Source organism: Urtica dioica, chromosome 5 (genome assembly GCF_054948205.1).
Source record: "Urtica dioica subsp. dioica isolate 48M chromosome 5, U.dioica_male_clone48M_v1_H2, whole genome shotgun sequence".
In the NCBI taxonomy this organism is placed as follows: Eukaryota; Viridiplantae; Streptophyta; class Magnoliopsida; order Rosales; family Urticaceae; genus Urtica; species Urtica dioica.
Window position 1 is genome coordinate 1,766,021 of NC_142760.1, and position 10,819 is coordinate 1,776,839.

General features: G+C 40.3%; 2 protein-coding genes across 2 annotated transcripts; one reads left to right on the forward strand and one right to left on the reverse strand.

The window, feature by feature from the left end:
- Positions 1 to 370: 370 nt before the first annotated feature.
- Positions 371 to 5,190, reverse strand: CHX15 (cation/hydrogen exchanger 15). The gene is made up of 5 exons (XM_089615012.1): positions 4,713 to 5,190; positions 4,074 to 4,266; positions 2,647 to 3,979; positions 2,064 to 2,419; positions 371 to 1,121 (listed from the first exon to the last, which is right to left on the reverse strand). Exons 1-5 carry the CDS (start codon positions 4,823 to 4,825, stop codon positions 567 to 569), a joined length of 2,550 nt encoding a protein of 849 aa, XP_089471138.1. The 5' UTR covers positions 4,826 to 5,190; the 3' UTR covers positions 371 to 566.
- A 997-nt stretch (positions 5,191 to 6,187) lies between these two features.
- Positions 6,188 to 10,819, forward strand: LOC149394760 (2-oxoglutarate (2OG) and Fe(II)-dependent oxygenase superfamily protein). Its single transcript, XM_089615013.1, has 7 exons — positions 6,188 to 6,617; positions 7,559 to 7,732; positions 7,972 to 8,064; positions 8,185 to 8,253; positions 9,035 to 9,241; positions 9,691 to 9,816; positions 10,341 to 10,819. Exons 1-7 carry the CDS (start codon positions 6,390 to 6,392, stop codon positions 10,497 to 10,499), a joined length of 1,056 nt encoding a protein of 351 aa, XP_089471139.1. The 5' UTR covers positions 6,188 to 6,389; the 3' UTR covers positions 10,500 to 10,819.

Here is a 10,819-nt window from a genome sequence, read left to right on the forward strand (position 1 = left end):
GGAGAAACTTACTAAGCAAATAAGATGTAGAAGATGAAGTTATGGAAGTGAAAGAGTCATTTTTACTCTAATATATTATATAGATATTATAAGTGAAGGTTAGTTTTGTAATTTTATAAAAATTTGTTGTTCTCATTTCTTCTATCCGTGCAAAATGGGAGTGGAGCATTTTTTGTAGGTCCCATGGATATAAATCCATCACTCCATACCTCACAATATTTCCCTCTTTAATACCAAACAACAAATAAATACAATTCATCCTCCCGAATCCATTTATCCTAATCCATCCCTCCAAAATCTTTCATACCAAACGAGGTGTAAAACTCAAGGCGTAGATGCTATCAGGAGCATTTTTATCTAAAAATAGATTAAAAGTCCAGCTTTTCCGATATTTTTCAAATATACATGAGAATCCAAATTTTTTTTTATGTATAATATTTAGTCCTTTTTTTTTTTTTTTTTACATTACCCTAATAATATTTTGAATCTTTTTAAATACATCAACGAATTAAAAAAAAGAAAAGAAAAAAGAAAAATGTAATGTGTGTGTGAGAGAGAGAACTCTCTCAGGGATTGAATCCCCTATTGGCGAACTGTTGGTCCGTCGGCGGGCCCGGGCTGTCGGGCTGTGCCGGGCCCGCTCCGACGTACTGCTGGATGACAAGGACCGAGACGGTGGCGGCGAAGTCGGCTGAGGCGAGGAGGTCTCCGATGGCACCGAGCTCTGGGCACTCGCTCCAGTCCGTGAGCCCGGCGGTGAGCGGCGACACCGTCCCTTGGCCTCTCCCGACCACGAAGAGGTCGTGCTCGCTCTCCATGGCTCGGATCACCGCCACAGTCTCTTCCCCGTTTCGGACCACCCTCTCGTCGAAGAGTATCGAGTCCTCGCCGGAGGTCCGGGCCCTGAACTCGTTGACTAGGTCGTCGTCGAGTTGACGATCCATGAGGACGTCGTCGTCGTCGTCGGCTTCGAGGTTGTTGTCGTCGTCGTCGGGGGAGCCGGAGACGAATCGCACCACCGTGAGGTTCGTCCCCGGACGCTCTCCCATCCTCCAACCGTACGACAGAGCTTCTCTGTCGTCCGGTCCGCCGAAGAAGATCACCGCCACGTTGTGACTCACCTGTCGGACAGAGATATAAATCACAATTAATTGAGTAATTAAATATTCATTATGTGATGTGATATTATTTGTACGTTTTTTGCATTTCAATTATACCCTTAGAGTTTGATGATTATTTATAATTATTAACGAATATTTATAACTATTAATGTTTTTTTGGTTTTGTTAATAAAATCTCGTGGTTGTTTATTTAAAATTTACTAAAAGTTTGCTATATGTCAAAATTGAGTTTTTGTAGGACTACATGTATATATAAAAAAAGGTAAAATAATTTCTTTTTAAATAGTAAAAAATGTGTATTATTATTTTTTGAGGGGAGTGCCTCAGTTGGATAAATGGTGTTATTGTTAGAAGAAAAAAAAGTTGATATTTAACTGTTGGAAAATGATTCTAAAAATTACCACGTTTCGTGGTTTACTAATAACGAAGTAATACGTTGTTTGATCATTAGGTTTTTAATTTTTAATTTTTTAGTTTTTTACATTTTTTAATGATTAGGTGAGTTCAGAAATTTTAGTTACAAAATATATAGTTCGACTAAATTTTAAGCAGAGTACTAACAATTTAAGGACTGCCTAGATAGAATCAAACACTCAAAATATATTACGAAAAATGAAACTAATATATTTACAAAATAGTTAAAATTTGTTTAAAATGAATAAAAAAAATTAAAATTTTAAAATCACGTGTCAATAAATTTGACCCTCTCAACCATTTTTTTGACAATAGTAAATAATGCCAAAAATTTCTCAGCAGCATTTAATTTTTTTTATAAATATTTTACTAAAAAACTTAAAACCTTAACTATTGATTAACTTGCAAACTATCTATTTTGCATAGTTATTTTTTTGGTGATACCTTGTGTACAGTTGTTATGATCTTGATCAGGTATACTGAGCCAGAAAAAAAAAAAAAAAAAAAAAGAAGCATGGTAAGAGAGACCTGATTGGCGGGTGCGAGACGTGACGAGGCGTTGAGGCCTCGGTCGACGAGGATGGCGACGGAGCAGGGCGCATTCGCGAGCACGTTCTGGTTGACGAGGCGGAACGCCGGATTCGTGGCCTCCATCCCTCCGTCCACCGTCTGCTGCTTGTGGAACGGAATCACGATCAGCGCCACCCTCTTGTCCTCCGCCAGGTTGCATATGTCCTCGTGCATCGTCGAGTACGGCGATATCGCCGTCAATGGCTGCACCGCCACCGTCCCCACTTGTTGTCCTTGCTCGTAGCTTTCGAACGCCGATATTATGTGGTCCGACTGGGCTTGAGTCCGGTTCAGAGCCGGACGCCCCGTCCCGCCTGAACCAGTGGCGGAGCCAGAAATTCAAATCAAGGGGGGCAAAAATATAAAAACAAATTTATAACTAACTAAACCACCTAAATAAGAGATTTGCTAAATAGCCATAATGGGGACGTGACTCTGGTTAAATGGAGAAGATCAATATTTCATGTGGCCATATATAAAAAAGGCTAAAATTTTAAGGTTAAAAAATGTGATTTCTAAAAATTCAGGGGGACATTTGCACCTGAGCCTCTCCTTGTATTATGCACGATCAGCATCGCCGAGGCTCGCCCCGTGAGCTCCACGAGGTGGACCACATAGACGCAGAGCGGGGAGCGCTTCGTCGGGTTGGAAGCCTCCACGAGCCCCACCATTGTTGGGACGTTTCTCGGCGAGTGGACGCAAACGCAAACCCTAAGCTCTCCTCCGTCCCCCGGCGGTTTCGAGGACTGTACGGTCCGGCGCTTGTAAGGGAGGAACCGCCGGGCGGGCTTGTAGATCGTGGTCACGACTGGCGTGATCACGCCAGTCATGATCACGGCCACGATGACCATGATCGCGAACGACTCGTCGTCCAACACTTTTTGGTCCCGTCCCACGTTGAGCACGATCATCTCGACGAGCCCTTTCGTGTTCATGAGGAGGCCGAGCGTGACCCCCTCCTGGACGGGCATACGGTAGTATAGGCAGACGAGGAGGGTTCCGGCGACTTTTCCGGCGCATGCGAGGACAACTAAGAGCATCAGAAACCCCCACGTCCCGACCGACGTGATGGCCGAGACGTTGGTCTTTAGCCCGCTTATTGCGAAGAAGAGCGGCAAGAGTAGCCCCGAGACGAAATCCTCGAGCTTTTCCATGAGGGTCACCCCGAGCGGGCCGTTCGGGATCACGAGCCCGAAAACGAACGCGCCGAACACCGAGTGGGTCCCAATCGCGTCGGTGATGAAACCCGCCACCATCACCCCCGTGAGGACCACGCAGAGGTGAAACTCCGAGAAGGTGTCCCCGTCGGGGGTGCGCCGAGCCATCCACGCGATCGCGGGGCGGACGATCACAATGCAAAAGGCAACAAAAGCCGCACTCGAGAGGACGACCCATAGCGAAGCCAGCGAAGTCGAGTGATTCTCGGCCAACGCGATGGCCAAGGCCAAGAGCACCCAGGCGCACATATCGTTCACCAGAGCCGCCGACATCGCGATCCGTCCCAAGTCGGTGCTGATGAGCTTGAGCTCGGCCAAGATCCGAGCCAAGACCGGGAAAGCAGTCACCGAGAGAGCCACACCGAGGAAGAGTATGAACGTCCCTTGTGTCATGTTCTCGTCTTTCCCGTGGAGGAAGAAGGAAAAGCAGCCCGCGATGGCGAAAGGTAGGACCATCCCGGCCATCGCGATCGCCACCGCCTTTTTTCCCGTCCTTCGGATCACCGACAAATCCATCTCAACCCCAACCAAAAACAAAAAATAGAGCAGCCCCACATTCGCCATCGTCTCGAGAACCATCACGCTCCGTAGGGGGAACACCGTGTTCGCGAACTTCACGTTCCGCCCCAAAATCGACGGCCCAAGCAGCACGCCGCCCTGATATACCATATCATATCATATCATACTGCATAAGTTAATTATTTTGAAACAATAACTCTTTAACAAATTTTTCCGGGAAGAGGATTTTTACCAGAATCTCGGCGATGACACGTGGCTGGCGAAATGGGCGGAGAAGGAAGACGATGAGACGAGTTGTGAGAACGACGAGGGTGAGCTGGAGTATGAAGAGAGGGAGAGAATAATCGAGAGGATTATCGCCTTGCCAAACGCCGTTCGTTGTAATCATCGTCGGAGCGTAGCAAACGATCGTGTCCTCCGATTTGCTGCCCGGATTAGACCCCACCGTCGTCGCCATTGTTTAAAATTAATATTTGATTATGAAAAAAAAATTAGAAGAAGAGAAGAAGAAGAATGTAATCTAGCACTATAAGATGTATGTTGTAAGTTGTACTATATTAACTTCCATAATTTGCCAATTTGGATGATGACGATGATCGTTGAGATTTACGTTGCTGAAAAATGAGAAGAAAATGTCTTGGTGTTGTATGTCTCTTCTTTTATGTATGGCCCTAGCTATTTTAAGGCTGTCCCAATTGAAAACAAAACGAACGATAATGAGATATTTTTTCTCTACAATTACTCTCTCTCACTCACCATTTTTACCGCTTTATGTAAAATAGAAATTGAAGAACGATGTTTTGAGTCAAGATAGAAGAAGATCGAGCCTTCAATTTCCATGGACGTGTCTGTGGTTGACGTGTCGGAGTACCTTTCCGCCGGCGAGTTGTGCGGCGAGGTGAGCCGATCGCTGCGCGAGACCGGCGCGCTTCTGGTGAAGGATCCGCGGTGCTCCGCCGCCGACAACGATCGGTTCCTCGACATGATGGAGCGCTACTTCCAGTCTCCCTCCGACTTCAAGCTCCGCCACGAACGACCTCATTTGCATTACCAGGTAAGTCTCTCATGGCGGCGAGTTCGGTTCTATTTCGAGTTCGCTTTCGGAATCCTAATCGCCTCTTTCCGAGGCGAGTGTTGATGCGTGTGTTTTCGACATTTAGCGTTCATATCTCCAGTGGATTACGATGATTTCAATTCTAATCCGTTCTGTTCGATTGGCTTTGAAATCCGCAATGCTTTTGACGTTTTTTTAATTGATTCCTGCTAGGCTTTAACGGTGATATCAATTAAATCTCATTTTATTCTGTTTATGCGAATTCAAATCGCTCCTTTCTGATGCGAGTATTAAGTTTTTTTTTTTTTTTTTTTTTTTTTTGGCTTTATAGAGTTTATTTCGATTGGAATACTATGATTTTGATTAGAGTTTTATGCTATGTGATCATTTTCACTTTCTAGACCTCATGGCTAACTAAATTGTTTTGTTAGGTTTGGTAGATGCAAGTATACCATAATGTTCAGTTTTTACTATATGAATTTCATTAGTGATCATCGAAACTCATCGAATTCAAACTTAAATTTCTTTTTTGATTATTTGGCATCAATCACTACAAAAGTTGTTGTTTTTGCTCTTAATGGACGTGTTTGGCACAACTTTTTTAAGCCTGTTTTTGTTGTTAGCAAAAACCAAACTGCAATATTACTGTTTGGTAAAACAGTTTTTAGAAAAAATTTCAAAAGCGATTTTAAAAATTGTACATAAGTCACAAAAGCTACGAATCTTAGCTTTTAGAAAAAAGTGTTTTTGTATTTGATATAAAATTACTTTAATATCCTCACGTGATTATCCATAACACTGTTAAATATTTATTTTATGTCTATTTTAATTTTTTACTATAATATATTTATTTTACCAAACGCAAAATCAGTTTTTGTTACCAGCAACAACTGTTTTATAAACAGCTTACCAAACACTTGTCAGTTAAAAAAAAAATAGTTTTTTTCCAAAAACTGAATCTAAAAGCGTTTTTTTTTAAAACAAAGTTATGCCAAACGATGCCAATATCATCCGATAAAAAAAATCCAAAAATATGTAAAAGCACGAAAAAGAGGATAATAGGAGAGAGTATAATCTAGGTAAGAAAAATTGATTCTATATAAACAGAGTTGAAAAAAAATACACATATATAGATATATCTGATATATGTATGAAATTTTTGAAAAAAAAATATATTCATAAGAAAAAATATACCCTAAGCAGACATTTTAGTAACTATCAGCCCTATTATATTTCCTCTCTTGTTCTTCTTTTTTTTTTCCCTTAATAATTTTCATAAAGAAATAAAAAAAAAAAAAATCAAGGAGGCAAGTAAATAAGGAAATGAATTGATAGCGTGCATGTCACAAAACAAGAAAAGCAAAGCGCAAAACGGAAAAAAAAGAAAAGAGAGATTCGTTCGCACCAATCACATCACTTAACCATAATTTAGCGCTATAAATTCAATTATTAAAAGAATCAACAAAACGATACTCGAAAAAAAAGAAAAGAAAAATGGACGTGTCTGTGGTTGACGTGTCGGAGTACCTTTCCGGCGGCGAGAGCGCCGGCGAGTTGTGCGGCGAGGTGAGCCGATCGCTGCGCGAGACCGGCGCGCTTCTGGTGAAGGATCCGCGGTGCTCCGCCGCCGACAACGATCGGTTTCTCGACATGATGGAGCGCTACTTCCAGTCTCCCTCCGACTTCAAGCTCCGCCACGAACGACCTCATTTGCATTACCAGGTACGTCTCTCATGGCGGCGAGTTCGGTTCTATTTCGAGTTCGCTTTCGGAATCCTAATCGCCTCTTTCCGAGGCGAGTGTTGATGTGTGTGTTTTCGACATTTAGCGTTCATATCTCCAGTGGATTACGATGATTTCAATTATAATCCGTGATTGACTTTGAAATCCGCATCGCTCTTTGTCAGGCCAGTGTTGAAGTGCTTTTGACATTGTTTTAGTTTAATTCCTGCTAGGCTTTGATGTATGCGAATTCAAATCGTTCCTTTCTCATGCGAGTGTAAAGTGTTTTTTTTTTTTTTTTGGCTTTATAGAGTTTATTTCGATTGGGATACTATGATTTTGATGCTAATCCATTCTGTTTATTTTCCGTTAGACTTTGACGGTGATTTCAGTTGTATCTCATTCTGTTCTGTTGACTTGAATTCAATTTTCAATTCAATATTGCAAGCGACTGTCTGTTGACATGAATTCAATAGCCCTGAGGCGAGTCGAGTTCATTTCTATTGTAATATGATGATTTCAATAGCTCTTTTAGAGGCGAGTGTTGATGTGCATTCTAATTTTTAAAGTTAAATTTCTATTAGAGTTGATGGTGATTTCAATTGCATCCCGTTCTGTTCTGTTTGACTAGAATTCAATCCAATTCAATACTACAACACAGTCAATCCTAGGCTGCCAAAAAGCAATGGGTTTTGATAATTCATTTCGACTGCTAAATAACACGATTGGGCATTAGCAAAATTATTGTGTTTGTTTAAATTTCCATGGCTATAATAACAACCGCGCGATGTGTAGACTCTAGGCATAGTAGTAGTAGTAGTGGTTACTATTTCAGGTCTTTTTTCATTATTGTTATGGAATAGTCAAATCGGTAGAACTCAGTTTTTTGGAGTTGTGTTACTATGATGCGGTTCTGAAGTAATAATTGAATGGTGGGTCAGGTTGGGGTGACACCGGAGGGAGTAGAGGTTCCGAGAAGTCTGGTGGATAAAGAAATGAAAGAGAAGTTAAGAGCGATGCCTGAAGAGAATCGCCCGGCCCAACCCAAAGGCCCCGATTGCAAGTGGCGTTACATGTGGAGAGTTGGTCCACGACCCTCAAAAACCCGCTTCAAGGTCTCCAAAACCTCTCTCTCTCTCTCTCTCTCTCTCTCTCTCTCTCTCTCTCTAGTATAGAGTAATGCTTGATTATAATCATGTGTGTGTTGATTAGTTCGATAATTTGTCAGTTTAACGATCAATTTGTGTGGTAATGAATTTGTGTTGTAAGGTTGAGTGAAGAAATAATCAAGACATTATTGTTACTATTATAATTCATTGATTGTTATATGTATTTTTGGGATTTTTAATCTTAGGAACTCAATGCGGAGCCTGTCATACCCGAGGGTTTTCCTGACTGGCAGGAGACTATGGACTCGTGGGGGCACAAAATGATATCGGCGATAGAGGTAGAGAAAGAAAGCGAGAGAAAAAAAAAAACAGCGGTGTTTATTAGTTTTCTGATTTTTGATTGTTTAGTCATTTTTTTTATCTGATAAATATAATTCATGTGTTTGGTTTCTCTTCAGGTCGTTGCAGAAATGGCTGCCATTGGATTTGGCTTACCGAAGGAGGCGTTTACCTCTCTAATGAAGCAGGTGAGATGACCTTTTTATTTTTCTTTTTCTTCTTCAGATTAACCCTTGATTATTTCTTAACATCGAATATTTTTCGGCGAACCATACTCTAGTGTGTATGGCAACTTACCATAATCTACCATTGCTTATGATTTTTTTACTAGGGAAATCTTATTTACTGCTAATAAACGAAAAAGAAAACTCTTTGAACAAGGATATGGCTCTTTTTTTATCATTATTTTCTCTTTAATTCTCTTCGTGAAATGTCATCTGGCTATGCCGTATTCGCAGTGTTTGTACTTGTTTGGTTATCTGTTGCACATAGTTGGTTATTTTCATTGTTAAAGGCAGATTGTTTATCCTAAGCATTCATGGATGTTCCAGTGATGCAATAACGGGGAAAAGGACAAACGCTAATTAAAATTTTGAGAATGTTATATTTTTTCGCAAGGCTAGGTGTTGGATGATAGATTTTAGAGAGAATGATGAAAGGGAAGAAGAACTGCTGACATACAAGTGATTTTTAATAATAAATATAATAAAAATGTAAAATAAATGAAACAGGCCTGCTTATGTATCGATAGACATAATCTGATCCAAGCCTCTTTGTATACAGATAAATGGTAACTTGCGAAAACATGCAATCCCAGGATATAATATAGTTTATTATACATAGTATTATAGTTCTCCCTTAAATTTATATCGATTGCATTCTCGGCACAGACACGGTTTTCTTTTCTCCAGTGGATTTCTGATTGTAGAATGAACGTTACACTGACTTTTCATGAATCGTGAACCTCAGGGACCACATCTTTTAGCCCCCACGGGAAGTGATCTTCAACGCTATGGAAAAGAGGGCACTGTGTTTGCTGGATATCACTACGATCTTAACTTTCTGACTATTCACGGCAGAAGTAGATTTCCCGGCTTAAGCATTTGGCTACGAAATGGGAAAAAGATCCCAGTGAAAGTCCCAGTTGGTTGCCTTCTAATTCAGACAGGAAAACAGGTAATAATGTTTGCAATTTACATCCCTTGATTGCGTCTATTTACGCCTTCAAAATCTGGAAGCGAGGTGAATGAAATTATCTATAGTAACATATCCGTTCATAATATAAACACATTGGTTTTCTCGTCCAACTATTTACGTATGAATAGTGCTCTCTGAGGCAGGACCCATAATCGGTCCGTCAAAATATCAGACAGTGTCGTTAGTTATCAATTTTATAGGTTCGTTTTTTTATCTCTATGAAAATTGTACACCATTGCCAATTTTGTAGAACATAGCTGTAATGGATTCGATCACCATGTCTTATTTTATGTATAAAAACTTGTCCCAAAATGGTAGCTTCTGCAAGTTATTTTTCTTATAATCGCAGGTTCATTTAATCGACTTAATACGATCGTCATTATATCAATATAGTTTTGACTTTTTTTTTAATGTTTTTGTAAATGTAGATAGAATGGTTGACTGGAGGAGACTGTATAGCTGGAATGCACGAGGTTGTTGTCACAAACCGAACGACAGAAGCAATCAAACAAGCGATCGAGCAAAATCACAGCCTCTGGAGAATTTCGTCTACGGTGAGTAAAGACACGGATAAAGGTTAAAGAAACAAACATTTTAATGGAATTTCAGCTGTTTTTCAACCGGTCAAAAAGAACCCAAAGGTTAATTTAAACTGAATTTTTGTGCGGTTAACCAAAAAAAAAATACACTTTTTAGGCAAAGTTAAACCACAATTTCTCCACCTTAAACTGTAGGGACATTCGAAAAATGCGAGGGAAAATAAGAGAGAATCAAAATTATATTCTGTGTTTGGAAGTCATGGAAGTAGTAAGACGGAAAAACAGAAGGGAATCCCTTTTGAAGCGATGCATTTTATCTCTTATTTTCCTTTCCATTCTATTTTCCTTTGATCAAAACAACGCAAGGAAATTAGGAGGGATTTTAAATTTCCTTTCCCTCCTATTTTTCGGGTTCCAGGCAGAACCTGAGTGAAGCAAAATATATTTCAGTCCCCATTATGATCGACCAATCTCTTAATCTGTGGTAATATATATATATATATATTTTTTTAATTTTTTAATTTTTTATGTATATGTAGTTGTTTGCTCACATAGCCTCCGACGCTGTGTTGAAACCCTTGGGCCACTTTGCGGAATCTCCACGTTCCGGCGAATATCCGGCCATCTGCGCTGGAGAGTATGTTGAGAAAGAGCTCTCGGCGATTAATCTCAAAGGAGGAGCGAACGGAGAAGGTTGACTTTATGCTAAACTATTTGATTGCCCGAGAAGAGTTCCAAGCTCTGCTTCTTATAACAATGATGTGTTGTTGAAAGTTGAAACATAAGCCGAGACGGTTTTCTCTCGGGTTTGGTTACATGTTTTTTTTTTTTTTTGGTTTACTTTCAACGGTTCGGAATCTTTTTCGGTTTTTAAAACCAAAAACATATTCATTTGGAGGAAATTATAATTTGGTCTCTCGTAATCGATGCTGAAACGTGACGAAAGCTGCACAACAATTATAATGATATCACCCGCAGAAGATATATATAAAAAAAAAAAAAAAGACAGATGATTACC